Genomic DNA, 18,367 nt, shown 5'->3' with positions numbered 1-18,367 from the left:
ACAGACTGCCTGATGAACTATGGACAGAGGTTTGTGACTTTGTACAGGAGACAAGGATCAAGACCATCCCCATGGAAAAGAAATGCAAAAAAGCAGAATGGCTGTCTGAGGAGGCTTACAGATAGCTATGAAAAGAAGAGACGTGAATAGCAAAGGAGAAAAGGAAAGATATAAGCATCTAAATGTAGATTTTCAAAGAATAGGAAGGAGAGATAAGAAAGCCTTCCTCAGCAATCAATGCAAAGAAATAGGGGGAAACAACAGAATGGGGAAGACTAGAGATCTCTTCAAGAAAATTAGAGATACCAAGGAAACATTTCATGCAAAGATGGGCTCGATAAAGGACAGAAATGGTATGGACCTAACAGAAGCAGAAGATATTAAGAAGAGGTGGCAAGAATACACAGAAGAACTGTACAAGAAAGATCTTCATGACCAAGATAATCATGATGGTGTGATCATTCACCTAGAGCCAGACATCCTGGAATGTGAAGTCAAGTCGGCCTTAGAAAGCATCACTATGAACAAAGCTAGGGGAGGTGATGAAATACCAGTTGAGCTATTTCAAATCCTGAAAGATGATGCTGTGAAAGGGCTGCACTCAATATGCCAGCAAATTTGGAAAACTCAGCAGTGGCCACAGGACTGGAAAAGGTCAATTTTCATTCCAATCCCAAAGAAAGGCAATGCCAAAGAATGCTCAAACTACCACACAATTACACTCATCTCACATGCTAGTAAAGTAATGCTCAAAATTCTCCAAGCCAGGCTTCAGCAATAAGTGAACCGTGAACTTCCTCATGTTCAAGCTGGTTTTAGAAAAGGCAGAGGAACCAGAGATCAAATTGCCCATATCCGCTGGATTATCAAAAAAACAAGAGTTCCAGAAAAAACATCTATTTCTGCTTTATTGACTATGCCAAAGCCTTTGACTGTGTGGATCACAATAAACTGTGGAAAATTCTGAAAGGGATGGGAATACCAGACCACCTGATCTGCCTCTTGAGAAACCTATATGCAGGTTAGGAAGCAACAGTTAAAACTGGACATGTAACAACAGACTGGTTCCAAATAGGAAAAGGAGTACGTCAAGGCTGCATATTGTCACCCTGCTTATTTAACTTATATGCAGAGTACATCATGAGAAACGCTGGGCTGGAAGGAGCACAAGCTGGAATCAAGATTGCCGGGAGAAATATCAATAACCTCAGATATGCAGATGACACCACCCTTATGGCAGAAAGTGAAGAGGAACGAAAAAGCCTCTTGGTGAAAGTGAAAGAGGAGAGTGAAAAAGTTGGCTTAAAGCTCAACATTCAGAAAACGAAGATCATGGCATCTGGTCCCATCACTTCATGGGAAATAGATGGAGAAACAGTGGAAATACTGTCAGACTTTATTTTGGGGGGCTCCAAAATCACTGCAGATGGTAACTGCAGCCATGACATTAAAAGACGCTTACTCCTTGGAAGGAAAGTTATGACCAATCTAGATAGCATATTAAAAAGCAAAGACATTACTTTGCCAACAAAGGTCCATCTAGTCAAGGCTATGGTTTTTCCAGTGGTCATGTATGGATGTGAGATTTGGACTGTGAAGAAAGCTGAGCGCCAAAGAATTGATGCTTTTGAACTGTGGTGTTGGAGAAGACTCTTGAGAGTCCCTTGGACTGCAAGGAGGTCCAACCAGTCCATTCTAAAGGAGATCAGCCCTGGGTGTTCATTGGAAGGACTGATGCTGAAGCTGAAACTCCAATACTTTGGCCACCTCACACGAAGAGTTGACTCATTGGAAAAGACTCTGATGCTGGGAGGGATTGGGGGCAGGAGGAGAAGGGGACGACAGAGGATGAGATGGCTGGATGGCATCACTGACTCGATGGACATGCGTTTGGGTAAACTCCAGGAGTTGGCGATGGACAGGGAGGCCTGGCATGCTGCGATACATGGGGTTGCAAAAAGTCGGACAGGACTGAGTGACTGAACTCAACTGAACTGAAATAACAGGAAGGGAACACAGCACCACCCATGAACAGAAAATTGGATTAAGATTTACTGAACATGGTCCCGCCCATCAGAACAAGGCCCAATTTCCCCCTCAGTCAGTCTCTCCCATCAGGAAGCTTCCATAAGCCTCTTACCCTTTTCCATCAGAGGGCAGACAGACTGAAAATCACAATCACAGAAAACTAACAAATCTGATCACATGGACCACAGCCTTGTCTAACTCAGTGAAAGTATGAGCCATGGTGTGGGGCCACCCAAGATGGAAGGGTCATGGTGGAGAGTTCTGACAAAACGTGGTCGACTGGCGAAGGGAATGGCAAACCACTTCAGTATTCTTGCCTTGAGAACCCCATGAACAGTATGAAAAGGCAAAATGATAGGATACTGAAAGAGGAACTCCCCAGGTCGGTAAGTGCCCAATATGCTACTGGAGATCAGTGGAGAAATAACTCCAGAAAGAATGAAGAGACGGAGCCAAAGCAAAAATGACACCCAGTTGTGGATGTGACTAGTGATGGAAGTAAAATCCGATGCTATAAAGAGAAATATTGCATAGAAACTTGGAATGTTAGGTCTATGAATCAAGGCAGATTGGAAGTGGTCAAACAGGAGATGGCAAGAGTGAACATCAATATTTTAGGAATCAGAGAACTAAAATGGACTGGAATGGGTGGATTTAACTCAGATGACCATTATATCTACTACTGTGGGTAAGAATCCCTTAGAAGAAATGGAGTAGCCATCATACTCAATGAAAGAGTCTGAAATGCAGTACTTGGATGCAATCTCAAAAACAACAGAATGATCTCTGTTTGTTTCCAAGGAAAACCATTCAATATCACAGTAATTCAAGTCTATGCCCCAACCAGTAATGCTGAAGAAGCTGAAGTTGAACAGTTCTATGAAGACCTACAAGACCTTCTATAACTGACACCCAAAAAGGATGTCCTTTTCAATATAGGGGACTGGAATGCAAAAGTAAGAAGTGAAGAAATACCTGGAATAACAGACAAATTTGGCCTTGGAGTACAGAATGAAGCAGGGCAAAGGCTAATAGTGTTTTGCCAAGAGAATGCACTGGTCATAGCAAACACCCTCTTCCAACAACACAAGAGAAGATTCTACATGTGGACATCACCAGATGGTCAATACTGAAACCATATTGATTATATTCTTTGCTGCCAAAGATGGAGAAGTTCTATACAGTCAGCAAAAATAAGACTGGGAGCTGATTGTGGCTCAGATCATGAACTCCTTATTGCCAAATTCAGACTTAAATTGAAGAAAGTAAGGAAAACCACTAGACCATCAGGTACAAACTAAATCAAATCCCTTACAATATATAGTAGAAGTGACAAATGCCAAATTTAGACTTAAATTGAAGAAAGTAGGGAAAACCACTAGACCATTCAGGTATGACCTAAATCAAATCCCTTACAATATATAGTAGAAGTGACAAATAGTTTCAAGGGATTAGATCTGATAGACAGAGTGCCTGAAGAACTATGAATAGAGGTTCATGACACTGTACAGGAGGCAGGGATCAAGACCATCCCCAAGAAAAAGAAATGGAAAAATGCAAAATGGCTATCTGAGGAGGCCTTACAAATAACTGTGAAAAGAAGAGAAGCGAAAAGCAAAGGAGAAAAGGATATATATATATATATACCCATTTGAATGCAGAGTTCCAAAGAATAGCAAAGAGAGAAAAGAAAGCCTTCCTCAGTGATTAGTGCAAAGAAATAGAGGGAAACAACAGAATGGGGAAGACTAGAGATCTCTTCAAGAAAATTAGAGATACCAAGGGAACATTTCATGCAAAGATGGGCTCAATAAAGGACAGAAATGGTATGGACCTAACAGAAGCAGAAGATATTAAGAAGAGGTGGCAAGAATATACAGAAGAACTATTCAAAAAAGATCTTCATGACCCAGATAACCACGATGTTGTGATCACCAACCTAGAACCAGACATCCTGGAACGTGAAGTCAAGTGGGCCTTAGAAAGCATCACTACGAACAAAGATAGTGGAGGTGATGGAATTCCAGTCGAGCTATTTCAAATCCTATAAGATGATGCTGTGAAAGTGCTGCACTCAATATGCCAGCAAATTTGGAAAACAGCAGTGGCCACAGGACTGGAAAACGTCAGTTTTCATTCCAACCCCAAAGAAAGGCAATGCCAAAGAATGCTCAGACTACTGCACAATTGCACCATCTCACACACTAGTAAAGTAATGCTCAAAACTCTCCAAGCCAGGCTTCAACAGTACGTGAACCATGAAATTCCAGATGTTCAAATTGGTTTTAGAAAAGGCAGAGGAACCAGAGAGCAAATGGCCAACATCTGCTGGATCAACAAAAAAGCAAGAGAGTTCCAAAAAAACATCTGCTTTATTGACTATGCCAAAGCCTTTGACTGTGTGGACCACAACAAACTCTGAAAATACTTAAAGAGATGGGAATACCAGACCACCTGACTTGCCTCTTGAGAAATCTGTATGCAGGTCAGAAAGCAACAGTTAGAACTGGACATGGAACAACAGACTGGTTCCAAATAGGGAAAGGAGTACGTCAAGGCTGGATATTGTCACCCTGCTTATTTAACTTATATGCAGAGTACATCATGAGAAATGCTGGGCTGGATGAAGCACAAGATAGAATCAAGATTGCTGGGAGAAATATCAATAACCTCAGATACGCATAAGACACCACCCTTGTGGCAGAAAGCAAAGAAAAACTAAAGAGCCTTTTGTTGAAAATGAAAGAGGACAGTGAAAAAGTTAACTTAAAACTCAACATTAAGAAAACTCAGATCATGGCATCTGGTCCCATCACTTCATGGCAAATAGATGGGGAAACAGTGGAAACAATAACAGACTTTATTTTGGGGGGCTCAAAAATCACTGCAGATGGTGACTGCAGCCATAAAATTAAAAGATGCTTGCTCCTTGGAAGAAAAGTTATGACCAACCTAGACAGCATATTAAAAAGCAGAGACATTACTTTGCCAACAAAGGTCCATCTCGTCAAAGCTATGGTTTTTCCAGTAGTCATGTAAGAGTTGGACTATAAAGAAAGCTGAGTGCCAAAGAATTGATGCTTTTGAACTTGGTGTTGGAAAAGACTCTTGAGAGTCCCTTGGACTGCAAGGAGGTCCAACCAGTCCATCCTAAAGGAAATCAGTCCTGAATATTCATTGGAAGGACTGATGCTGAAGCTGAAACTCCAATACTTTGGCCACCTGATGCAAAGAACTGACTTATTGGAAAAGACCCTGATGCTGGGAAAGATTGAAGGTGGGTGGAGAAGAGGACGACAGAGGATAAGACGGTTGGATGGCATCACCAACTCAATGATATGAGTTTGAGTAAACTCCAGGAGTTGGTGATGGACAGGAAGGCCTGGCATGCTGCAGTCCATGGGGTCACAATGAGTCGGACACAATGGAGCAACTGAACTGAACTGAACTGATTCCAAGTACAAAGGGAAAAAAGCAGCACAATCCTATCCTTAAAAAAGAATAAACAGCACATAGGTTGTTGTTCAGTCATTCGGTCGTGTCCGACTTTTTGCAGCCGCATGGACTGCAGAATGCCAGGTTTCCCTGTGCCTTACCATCTCCCGGAGTTTGTTCAAACTCATGTTCATTGAGTCAGTGATGCCATCCACCCATCTCGTCCTCTGCACATAGGACTGGCTTCCGAACTGGTTGGAATCAAGTGGGCAGTGCACTAAACTTTCTGTAGGGCCCTGCAGTCACTGGGCTTCCACCCCTGTGTGGAGGGGTTCAGCCCTGCCTCCTCCCAGTAGGTTTCTCTAGGGAGGGGCCCCCAGGGGTCTGCATTTGGGGAGCCTTCCTCACAGGGCACCTACCCACTTTCCTCCGTTGCTTAATCCTGGGGCATCATCCATGTTGACTTTAAACATTGTAGTGTCAAGTTGGGGCTTCCCTGGGGCTCAGGGGTGACACTCGCCAGCACGGAATCTCCATTCTGACACAGCACAGCTTTGATCCATGTCATGGAGACAACAGGGACAGCCGACTCTGAGCCCTCCAGAATCAGGGACCTGGCCTCAGTCTACATGTTTAAAGGTCATGGCTACCAGGAACCCGTTTCCTTTCTCTTCCTTAGTGTAACTGGACAAATATACATCATCATCTTCTTAAGAACTGCGGGATGTTTATGTTGTACCAGGGGGTCAGCACGGTTGTAGGTGCCCGCAGGAGGGACTGAGTGGGGCTGGGGGGCCTGCCACACCCACGTGGCCAGTCCCATGAGAACACAGGTTTGTCCCGTGATTTGGCAGGTGTCAGGGCAGAGGGACTATGTCCCCACCTCGGAGACAGCCCCATCCTCACGTGTCATGATATCCATGAGTATAACCTACTCATGAGCCAGATCAGGCTGTTTGAAGTGCTCCCCCAAAACAGCTCAGTGTCCAGGGGCGTCTCCCTGCCAGTGATCATAAAGAGCAAACCAAAAACTGGAGTCTGGGAAGACCAGACTGAGCTGTGCTCCTTGTCCTGTAAGCTGCCCCTTACACAGAGGCTGTTCCGCTGGGGTGTGTGGGGTCCAAGTCCTCCTTCACACTCAGAACCCAAGTCCCTCTGCCCTCTCCTTCCACAAGTGAGGGTCTCTCCTGGGTGGAGGCACGACTGCCATCTCAGCGGCACCTGCTGTTTCCTGCAATCTCTGCATAGCGCCGGGACATCTGATGTGCAGGAGGAGAGGAGGTAACCGAAATTAACCATGCAGGTGGCATCCTCACAGAGGCATTGGGCTGGACCCCCCTCCTGGGCGAGGGAGGACAGAGGAGGACAGGATGCTAAATGCACAGGAGTTCTGAAGTTGAGGATCATTCTTTCTATTGTGATGCCTTTAAATGCTTTGGAGGAGGGTCTGCAGATGAATCACATCCCAGCATAAGGTGGCCTGGCTCCTGGCACCGTGGAGACCCCTGTGCGTGCCTTATCTGGAGACCAGCAGCGTCAGATCTAATCCCAGTGAGGCTGAGAAGGTGCACACCTGGGCAGGGCCACACCTCACCTTCTTGGCCAAGGGCCAAGGGGAAGTCCTGCCTCGGACTCCCAGTTCCCGTGCTTCAGCCCCTCCCACACTCAGTTCCCAGTCCCACTGCGAGGTTTCCTCATGATAGCCCAGATCAACCACAATCACCCTGCTCACCAACATGTAAGGGATATAACGCATCTGTAAACACCACCTGTGTTTCTACAAACCAAGTAAGCCATCGTTAATTCAGAATAGAGTTTTTTAAAAAGTCAGGGTTTAAATAACAGTCTCTTGAAATTGGGGCAATTACAAAATGAGGTCAAGTTCCTGTCCTGGGTGTGCAGACTGTTGGCCCACCATCAGGAGGTGACAGGCTTTGCTCGAGTCTAAAAAGGAAAGCAGACACTCACCAGCAGGGGTCGCTGTGCACCCACAGATCCCGGAGCCGCGGAGCGGAGGACAAACACCCTCTCTGCAGTCTTTCCTGTTCCTCTAACTGCAGAGTCCAGAAGTACAAAGAGGACACTGGGGGCCCGGATGTCTGACCTTGAATGACACAGTAACCGCGGGGCAGCCGCCAGAGGCAAGAGGGACTCGAAAACCGTAGCTGGAAATGAGGCTCAGAATCCAAGGGATTCAACACAAAACGCATCTCACGCTGCCCCCACGCTCAGCAAGATTTTCTGTTTGGTATCAGATGTACAGCATTTGTGGTGTCTCCTGACCACAACATCAGAGCCAGATGGACACACACAGAACCTGTGGCTGGGAGACTGGCATTGGAGGCCCCGGACACCCAGGAAGGACGAACACCGACATACCACACAGGACAGAATTCCCGGACAGCATGCTTCCCCATGGTTCCTTACCCCGGCTCTCCCTTGCACGCGCACACACACACAGGCTCACACTGACGTCCCTGAGCAGACACACATGTGTACCTGAGTTCCATCCACGTCCCTGGAGGAAAGGGACCCTGCTTGTCACGAAGCTCAGAACATCTTAGCAGAACCCGACACACACTCTGATTGTCTCCCTTCTGCCTTGGGAAATATTTGTCCCCACATCACCATAAAAGAAATAAAGGAAGAGTACCGAACATAATTTACAGACAGAGACACCCAGGAACCCAAGGGAACGTTTACTTCTCTTTCAGGCACTGGTTGACTTTACCTGAAGCTGAGTTCCATCATGAGTTAGAACAACACATACACATACATCTGTGTACAAACACAGACACACACAACACCATGAGGCCGCTCACGTTTGTCATTCAAACTTCAAAGTTCAGTATCACGACCACTTTGTTACTGTCTAAATAGTTAAGAAGTTAGCTGCACGCTCTAATATTCTCTGGATATCACAGTCAAACCAGTGACATTCCGTGACTGCATGGTTTTCAACAGAGGTAATCCCGCCCCCACCCACACCAGGCCCAAACTGAAGTCAGAAAAGACGCCATGGTCTCAGGAGCTGGTTCTCTGCCTTGGCTGAGCTGTGGCTTCTTCTGGAGCTGGAATCACTCCGTTTCCTTAGCTCAGTATCTGTACTGCTGCTCCCATACCTGAGGACCTACCTGTGCACAAATCTTCCTGCAAAGTACACAAACCTGAGATGCACTCCCAAACTTCATGCATTTACTTTATTCCCCGAGTTGGCAAGGCGAGAATATGTCTTTCACAGAAAAGCCTGGGTCTGGGAGAAACCCCAGTGGTACAGGGAGCCGTGGGGAAGGGGTGGGCCCCCACGAGGTCACAGAGTTGTCTACAAGTCTTCTCCATCAGCTTCTTCAGAAAACAGAGCAAAGGAGAGACTGCCTGCTAGGCCACATCAGGTCCTGCCTGATAAACTTCGTGCTGAGTAAGGACCCAGGTGATGTGGGCCTCCCCCCAGATCACAGGTAAGGCGAGGAACTCCTGCCAGTGGGACTCAGCCACAGGGCGGGTATTGTTAGAGCCCCACTTCCTCCAGGAGAACAGAGATTCTCTGGGGAGTTGGGGCCAGGGAGCCCTGACACTGCCCTCGGACCATCCGCCCGGCCCTCACGTCTCTGCCCCACCGTGGGCTGAGCCTTGTCCCCACTTTGTCCCTTGTCAGGAGGGCACACCTGTGCCCCCAGCTACTCCCTGGCTGGGCTGCGAGTCAGTAACATCTCAGGACAAGTGTCCTTCCTCACTGTTCCTGGCCACCTGAGCCATCAGCCCAGGACTGGTTTCTTGCAGAACAGGACCCAGGTTGGGAGTGTGCTGCCCCAATGACACGTGTAAGCCAGGGGTCCTTGCCTCCATGCAGGGCTCTGTGCTGGGCAGTGACCGCCCCAGTATCATGTGTAAGCCAGGGGTCCGTGCCTCCATGCAGGGCTCTGTCCTGGGCAGTCACTGCCCCCATGTGGAAGCCAGGGGTCCATGCCTCCATGCAGGGCTCTGTCCTGGGCAGTGACTGGGCCACTTTCTGGCCCACAGGAGAGGAACTTCCACAGGTCTGAGCAGAATCCCTGAAGTGGGTCTTCTTGAGGGGGGGTGTCCCAATGGTCCCCTCCATCCTGCCATCCTCACCAGCCCCAGGGTGTTTCAGCGGGGCACCTGTGCCCTGACTCACCTGGGGCTGGCCCTTCCTGCAGCAGAGCAGACCTCACACGGGCCTGGCAGACCTGTGCGAGAACAAGCCTCAGACAGGCTCCTGACACCCTTGCCGCCCGGCAGGCGCGGGAACACGTCCCGACTCTGCCCGATGTCCACGTGATGAGGCATCTGTAACCCAGATTCAAGGGTTTTCCCTTGAGTGAAATACTGTTCAACTCTTAGAGCAGATTGTTCACATACACACTTAAGCAGGTCATCCTGTGCCGTAATTATCAACCAACAAACAAACACCAGAATGCCTCCAGCCCCCTCACTGTGCTGAGCAGACTCTGGGTGGAGCTGAAGGAGGAAGTCAGTGCATTGGCATCTGGGTTTTCTCAAGGGGGTCGCGTCCCTGAGAAAGCGCCTCCTGCAGGAAACGGGCTGGGAGGGGCGAGAAGAGCTCCTTTCCCAATAAACTGGCCAATCTGAAATCAAAGTGCTAGTCTCTCAGTCGAGTCCAACTCTTTGAAACCCACCCCATGGATTGTAGCCTGCCAGGCTCCTCTGTGCATGGAATTCTCCAGGCAAGAATACTGGAGTGAGTAGCCACTCCCTCACAAAACAGAAGTTCGGAAAGTTGCTCTGGGTTTATCCTGCAGTTCACAGTTTGTGGAGGACTCTGATGCATATTCATATTTTCCTGGCACCCATGAAAACTGCTTCTTTCAACATAAAGGTTCATCTAAATTCCTTTCTCTGGTGTTTGAACCAGTGACTGTTGGGAGGAAGGTAAAGGGATCCTCCACAATAGCGAGGCAGCTGGGGCCCCGCCCTCCCTGCCGCCTCACCGCAAGATTAAGAAGTTATGTGCCAGACATGCGCCTTCCTCTTGCAAGTCTTGACTTCAACTGTTATTTTTCCACTTGTTTTTTTTTTTTTTTCTCCTAGCACCTGTTCGAATCAAGGGTAGAGTGGTCTGATTGCAAATTTGTTCTTTCCTTAATTTTTAAGCAAGAGGTGGAAAGGAGAAGAGATGCTTGAAAACATGGTTGAAATGTCGTTTTTACAACCAGCCACTCTAGTGTATTTTTAGACTCAATACCGTACACAAAATCAAGGTGTTTCTGCTAGTTGCCCGGCTAGTATAGAAACTTAACCAAGCCCTACAGAGGAGGCACCCTTTCCTTAAAAACGCCACACAGGAGAGTGGCAGAGAGATGATGCGGTGACTTTATACTGAAAAAGGCACCACAGAAAGCAAATAAATGTTTGAAACTATTATCCCTAAGGGCCCATTCACGCTTTTTTCCATTTAAAAAAAAAAAAAAACCACCTAGTGATGCATGAAAAGATAGAAGCGCTTCTCAGAGGCCTCTGGGAGAGCGTTCCAGATTCCCACGACAGGGACCTTAGTTCATCCTTCCCTCTCATCCTGGGGTCCCGCTTCTCCCTGGACGTGGGTCCTTCGGGGGCCACAAAGCGCTTCTTTCAAGCCCCGATGTTAACAAGTGACACGACCGCTTTATTTCCCGAGGAAGCGCCCTCCTACCCCCAGCCGCCGGGACACGAAGCGCATCCCCAGCGCGCGAAGCGGACGGGTCTCGACCCGGGCTGCCCCCTTGCAGGCCCGCGGCTCACTCACTGGGGCTTTGTCCTCGCCGCTACCTTCCTTTTTCAAAAGCCAGGAGTGAATTGCTCTGTCCCTGTGCGCGCCAAAGCTCTCCAAAGCCGCGAGGCTCCGGGAGCCCAGAGCCCAGCCTTCCCAGCCGGCGCGGAACCCGCACCTGAAAGCCAGGCCCGGCGGCGGACCCAGCGCGCCCGGAGCAAGGACGCCCGGCTCTGCGCTCAGGAAGGAAAACGACCTCTCCCGAAAAGACTGAAGCACTTTTTTCCTCTCCACTGAAAGCCCGGGGCACAGCCCATTTTGAACCAGAATAATTTAGTCTGACAACAGATTCCTCCTCTGCTCACAGCTGGCCCAGAGGGAGGAGCTGAAATCTGAACCTCTCGGCTGTGATTGGACCCTTCTCGCGAAAGAGAGGAAAAAAAGGCCTCCCCGCCGCCACCGCGGGCTCAGTCCGCGAGGAGCCCGCGACCTGGCGGCGCCGCGCGCGCACCTGCGGGGCAGAGATGCTGTAGGACCGCGCGCCCCGCGCCCAGCGCTCCGCGCCCCGCGCCGCCGCCAGGATGCCGCGCTCCTTCCTGGTCAAGAAGCATTTCAACGCCTCCAAGAAGCCCAACTACAGCGAGCTGGACACACACACAGGTAAGGGAAGGCCAGATGTCCGCATCTCAGTCTGTAAATAGGTAACGACAGGGGTGTGCCGCCGCTCGACTTTGATACTAAAGAGCAGGACACCCAGGCTGTCTGCTCCCGAAAGAGCGGTCCTTCCTCAGATCGTTCGGGCTCGGGTTTAATTCAAAACTTCCACACTCTGAGCTGGCGAGGAGAACTTCCCTGGGCTCTTGCGACGTCACGTTCCGCAGCGTGTACATACTTGCATAATGAGGACGTGGAGGCTGGGTGAGGCAGTGCGTGAACGTTGAATTATTGCCTTTTTCATGTAATAAAGCTCCTTTCCTCCAGAAAGAGGCTTGATTTACGCCAATCCTTGTACTTACCGGCGTGAGCCAAGCAAGCAGCCCACGCATAAGATGGAAGAGAACTTTTCTGTATCTTTAGAAAGTGGGTAGGTTTCCCTCTGCGCTCGCTGGTCGCAGGGCTGGGCAGCCCCCCACACTCGCTCGTATGCGGGGCCAGGGATTGGGGGGTGCACAAATGAGCCTTAAGCGCAGTGACCGCGAGCAGCAGCGGCGGAAAACTTATGTCCTCCCAGCGCCTGACTGCTCCTGGGGAGTCTGTCTCCTCGTTCCCTGCGCGTGCAGCCTGGCTCTTCTCTGCGCTTTCACGGTGCCCTCTGTCTCACGCCCCGCTCCTCTCCTCTCTCCGCAGTGATTATCTCCCCGTGTCTCTACGAGGGCTACCCCGTGCCTGTCATCCCACAGCCGGAGGTCCTCAGGTCGGGAGCCTACAGCCCCATCGCCGTGTGGACCACCGCCTCTCCCTTCCACGCCCCGCTGCCCGCTGGCCTCTCCCCTCTGTCCGGATACCCCGCATCCTTGGGGCGCGTGAGTCCCCCTCCTCCGTCCGACACCTCATCCAAGGACCACAGCGGCTCCGAGAGCCCCATTAGCGACGAAGAAGAAAGGCTACAGTCCAAGCTTTCAGACCCCCACGCCATCGAAGCTGAAAAATTTCAGTGCAATTTATGCAATAAAACCTATTCGACCTTCTCAGGGCTGGGCAAACACAAGCAGCTGCACTGTGACGCCCAGTCCAGGAAATCCTTCAGCTGTAAGTACTGTGACAAGGAATACGTGAGCCTGGGCGCCCTCAAGATGCACATTCGGACGCACACCTTACCTTGTGTCTGCAAGATCTGCGGCAAGGCGTTCTCCAGACCCTGGTTACTGCAAGGACACATCAGAACTCACACTGGTAAGAGAAACACATAGTCAGGGTGTCGCCGTCCAGCAGAAGGAAGCTCTGGGCTGGCTGTCCGATTTGCCTTAAGTGGTGACACAGTACTTTTGATGATGTATGTTCGGTTTTAGCTACTTCCTGACGACTCAAAAAGTCGTCAGAGCACAAAGGACTCTACTGCTTGCTAACAGCCTCTGCTCCCGAGACTGCAAACAGCATTTAGACTTTGGAAAGTTAGATTCAGGAGGTTTGGTCTCAAAGATCAGTTAGCAAATCAGGAGAGATGTGCTTGGACGTGTGTTCAGTTAAACGTCTCCCAATGATTAGCAAATACGGATGTTGTTCTCCCAATCAATTGATTAGGCAGACAGACCGATGAAATTTTTGGTTCTTGGGTTTTTGTTAGCTACATTCTTGCCGTGCTGTCTCTCACCCACAGCAAGTTGGATAGTGAGAGCTGAATTTGCTTTCCGTTGTTTGCTTTTGTTTTGTTTTTGCTGCTGAGTTTTCTATTCCTAGCACAAAATCACCCTGCCAGGAGCGGGGGCACTCACCCAGGCTTAGTCATAATACAGAAGGAGGGAAAAGGGGAACTGTTGGGAAACCTGGGGAGGAGCTGGCCGTTAGCTGCACCTGCCGAAGAAGAGAGCTTGAACAAGCCAAGTCCTAGGACGACAGGAATTATTTCTGCAGGACTGGCAGCAGCAATTATATATTTTTTTAATTTTTTAAATTGTATTTTTTTTAAGTGCAACTTTCACATTTGTCTTAAAGGGCCAGACATTGAAACAAATATTGATTAAGGGGGATTTGAATCAAGTTTTGCTCCTTCTCATGCTTTTGGCAAAGTGTGAAGATTGCTCGTAAGCCTCTTCTGGATCTGCATTTCCTCTGAAAACACTGACCATCTTTCTTTCTCCCCACCCCGCCCCACCCCCCAGGGGAGAAGCCTTTTTCCTGCTCTCACTGCAGCAGGGCCTTCGCAGACAGGTCCAACCTGAGGGCTCACCTGCAGACGCACTCGGACGTCAAGAAATACCAGTGCAAGAGTTGCTCCAAAACCTTCTCGCGGATGTCCCTCCTGCACAAGCACGAGGAGTCTGGCTGCTGTGCGGCGCACTAGTGACACAGCCCCTGTTTACTCGTGCAGACGCCTTTCTTGTTCACTTGTCACGCATTTTACTTGTCCCTCCACCTCTGAGCGACAAGTAAAAGTCCTAAGGCATTTTGTCTTGTGCTGACAAACCCGAATAATATGTATAGACACACACACACACACACACACACACAGCTGCCAGGGCAGGGGATTCCATGCGCATCAGATTAATCCTTTCCATGTGAAATTTAAAATGACCGTGTATTTACTGACCGTTAGATGGAGAGGATAAAAGACAAGAATCTTGCTCTTCTGAGATGAAGCAAAAAGCACATTGCATCTTTCCTTACTAAGAAAGAATGCAAAGATTTACTTTGCTGCCAAAGCATTTCAACTGAAAAGAACAGTGTTGCCTTGTACGGGATTTGTAATAGATTTTCCTATAGGACAAGAATCTGCCAGACACTATCTCAGGTGCCTTATAAAGTATTCCAAGTTCACTTTATTACATGTGTCATGTCTGGTCACCATCCTTGAACTGAAGCCTACTTTGTTACCTGTCATACTTTAAACTTTGTTTTTGAGGGTGAGAGGGAGAAGGAAATAGAGAAAGAACAAGAAGGAAAAACACAAGAGAATGTATTAAAAGTGTTTTTTTCTTCTTTTTTGGCCAATAAATAGTATGTGCCTTTGGGAGTCGGGAAAGACTATTTTGAACATTCCTGGTGCATACTCCATGTCTTATGTTTTAAAAGATTTTTAATGATTTTCTAAAATCAACTAAAGATGGGAATAAGTGCAACAAAGGATTTTTAGAAACTCTGTGATGTACTTAAACAACTTTAAATGCATACAACAAATGCAATCCACAACTGCACCCCTTCTAGCTGTCTTTTTAGTTAACTGTATAGTTGATGAGTCCATGTAAATTTGTGTTTATTTTTATATGATTGAATGAGTTTTGTATGAAAGTGAAAAGTTGTCTATAGCCAATGCCTATAAACAACCTGAAGACTTGTGAAATTTACATTTCTTTAAAAAAAAAAAAACAGTTTTCAAGGTTCTTTTTTACAATAAACATTTTTGATTTAAAATCTATTGTTTGTATGCTCTCAGAAACTTTACTTACTTCATAATTAGTTCAAACAACTATATAAAGAGCTGCTTCTTTTGTTAATAAGAGATAAAGTGAATGGTGTTCATTATGAATATCAACTGTTAGTTTATGTGTTCGATTATAGTAAAGCCAGTAATTTTTTTTTTACTCTTAAGATAATACTGTTACATTCAGAAAGATAACATCTTACTGGGAGTTTGTTAGCATGCCTCTTTAACAAAAATCACACCTTCTGAGTGCTAAGAATATTCACCTTACTGATAGTCAAGAATATCTTTCAAAACTTTTTATTTTTGATGACTTTCATTGTGTTGGCTTTATGAAATCAAATTACAGTCACTGGTTGTAATTAATGTCTGCCACCAGAACAGTTTAAGGACTTTAAAAGAAATGTCATTAATGATATATAAGAAGAAAAATAGAGCATCTGCATGAAAAGATCAGGAAAAAGATTTATTTATAGTAGTAGACTTATAAATTACACAGGTTGGAAAATTATGTCATTCAAAGAAAGCCCCACATCTAGTGGGTTAAGACAATCAGCAGTCTGACAGGTGCATGGCTAAGAAAGAGAAGATCGGGGTTTCTTTTTATGGTATTTTGAAGAGGCCCCCACTCAAACCCACCTACAAGCACATGCTTACCAAACACAGTGGACTGGCTCACAATCAGGATGCTAAACCACCGTCCCAGGCGCTGTGACAGTCACCACCCCATGTATTTAAATCCAGACTCAAACCCATGTTGAGCAGGGTTCCTGCCACCATTAATCACGTCTCTCTGGTTTGCTCAGAACTCAAAGAATTATTTTTCCTTCTAATGTCCTTGTGATACAAACAAAAGCCAGAACCAGTATCTCAAAGACATTAGCAATACCAACATATCCCCTAGATGTTCAGATACATCCCAATGTATGTTACATTTAAGATTTAGCCGACATATAAAAAGAGAGTGTGTTGACCAAAAAACCCCTCAATTTCATATTGTTTAATTTTTTCTTATCTCAGGACATAGCTCTCAAAAGCAAAATTATTTGAAGAGCAATTTATAAATGTAACAGCGATGGCTGCTGTCTTATCTGGGGCATTCTAAAGTCAAGAAAAGACTGCTTTAGTTTGTGTATGTGGTGTATAAACGATGCCCAGAAGCTTGCAGGCCAGGTAATAAGTAGAAATGTCTCACAAGGACACGTGTAAGTGAGGCAGGCAGCATCACTGTGGCCTTCTCCTTGGTCCTCCCAGAACTACATGACTCGCTTTCCTTTCCTGTCTGTAGATCTGCTGGCATCTCCTTTCCTGGTGTACAAAACACAAACATTATTTTCTAAGGGGAAAAGCTATTCTTTCGTTTAATTTCCTAGTGAAGAATTACTGGTAATATGTTTGCAATATTATATACTTTTTGCAGTACATATAAAATGTGTATTTCTGCTTTGTCCTCACAATTTTCATTCCATTCATGATTTAAATATTCTACTTTCATTAATGTCATGAGTTTGAAGTACAGTACATCAATTAGATATTGAGATTTTCTATAGGCATAACTCAGTAATTTTTTAGAATTTTCAGCTTTTCTATGAGGTCTTTGCACATCCTGTAATACATAAGACCTGGCTTGGATGTCACATACTTTGAATACTTCCCCAAATTCGATCTTTCTGAAAGAGTTGTATCATTTACAATGTGGTGCTAATCTCCCTGAAGGGTGGTTTCTCGAAACCTTTTTCCCTCACTAGACAGAGCACCTTAAAATAAACTCACAGCAGCCAGTACATTGTCTAGAACACAGACATTAATGCATGTTTGTTGAATGAATAAGTGAATTAAAATAATAGAAATTGGTGAAAATGGCCTGCAGACCTAAAATACATTTAACATATTTCCCTTTACTGCAAAAAGTCTTGATAATCTTTGAGAGATCCTCTAGGCAAATGTGCTGGTGAGTCTCCTAACTTAGTGATGCCAGCCTCCCGCCAACAGGGCAGATGCTTCAAACAGGGGATAAGAGGCAAGTGCACCTGGACCAGGTTTGATGGACTTTCTGAGAACCTGAGCTTTGAAAACTATGGTTTCAATAAACAGGATGTGTTCTAAGGAGCCTACTCAGGATCCATCCTTGTTCCCTATAGTACGAGACAGAGTGGCACAGTAGGAGGAGTCCCAGCTTTTATTTTCAGCTTATATGTTTATATTATTGGTTTTATGTCCTTCTGCAACCTAACCCCTCGGCACCCCGTTTCCTGAAGTTTCAAGGAGGATGAGACCCGCGGGGTCACAACCGCGGCCCGACAGTCTCGGGCACGGTGTCCGCAGTGCTCCCACTCCACACACAGCCAAACCTGCTCCCTGCTCAGATGTCCCTCACCCGGTCACCTCCAGTGGCCACAGTGTCTCTGTGCAGCTGGTCTTTTACGGCTACAAAGATTAAACTCCGAGTTTGGAAAACGGAGCCAGGGCAGCAGAGGTCACAAGCTGCAGAACTGAAATCCAAACCCGAATTCTGCAGCTTTCCAGACCTGCTTCTTCCGCTGCCCTTGGGAGGAAGGGCCTCTGGAACACCCGGGTCGTGGGCACCCGTGTCGCAGGCACACGGCAGGCAGAGGCCTCTGGAAGCCCAAGAGGACGTGCTCCTAGATCACACAGCGCAGGGCTGAGCTCAGGAACCATCGTAACTCGGGGATTACACAATCACGTCCAACAATCTCCAGAGGCATTTCCCAACTCGGCTGGAGAAGCCCTGTTGGCCCCACTTCCTGCAGGGCCGCCTGGCAGGGCCCGCTCCCCACGGCTCCCCTGCGCCCTCCTGGGGCCACGAGCCATTTCCTCCCCCCACCCCCACCCTGGCAAGCTGGAAGGCAGCTGGTCTCCATCCTCGGCCGTTAACACTTCATCTTCTGAAGGCCACTACGGCTCCCTCTCACACCCACACTCCTCACCCGGCTTTTATCTCCAGAGACAACAAGGCTTCCAAGGCAAACATCCTTTCTTTCACCACTAAAATGTGGACACTCCAGGGTAATGAGGCAATTATAATTGTGAAAAGTCGAAGGCTTCCCTGGCTGACATCCACTTCCAAGGAGTTGCTC

At 47.3% G+C, this 18,367-nt stretch overlaps 1 protein-coding gene across 1 annotated transcript; it reads left to right on the top strand.

The window, feature by feature from the left end:
• Positions 1–11,659: 11,659 nt before the first annotated feature.
• SNAI2 (snail family transcriptional repressor 2) lies at positions 11,660–15,263 on the top strand. Its single transcript, XM_061438723.1, has 3 exons — positions 11,660–11,851; positions 12,539–13,084; positions 14,011–15,263. The coding sequence occupies exons 1-3, from the start codon at positions 11,773–11,775 to the stop codon at positions 14,190–14,192; spliced, it is 807 nt and encodes a 268-aa protein (XP_061294707.1). The 5' UTR covers positions 11,660–11,772; the 3' UTR covers positions 14,193–15,263.
• The last annotated feature ends 3,104 nt before the right edge of the window (positions 15,264–18,367 follow it).

This window comes from Bos javanicus, chromosome 14 (assembly GCF_032452875.1).
Source record: "Bos javanicus breed banteng chromosome 14, ARS-OSU_banteng_1.0, whole genome shotgun sequence".
Taxonomy (NCBI): domain Eukaryota; kingdom Metazoa; phylum Chordata; class Mammalia; order Artiodactyla; family Bovidae; genus Bos; species Bos javanicus.
The sequence above is the reverse complement of the archived record's forward strand: the minus strand, read 5'-3'. Positions and strand labels throughout refer to the sequence as shown.

Bases quoted from the DNA above. Each gene is read 5' to 3' on its own strand.
- SNAI2 (XM_061438723.1), top strand. From the start codon at position 11,773: ATGCCGCGCTCCTTCCTGGTCAAGAAGCATTTCAACGCCTCCAAGAAG. The intron at 11,852-12,538 runs GTAAGGGAAGGC...CTCTCTCCGCAG, and splicing joins CGAGCTGGACACACACACAG to TGATTATCTCCCCGTGTCTC. The intron at 13,085-14,010 runs GTAAGAGAAACA...CCCACCCCCCAG, and splicing joins ACACATCAGAACTCACACTG to GGGAGAAGCCTTTTTCCTGC.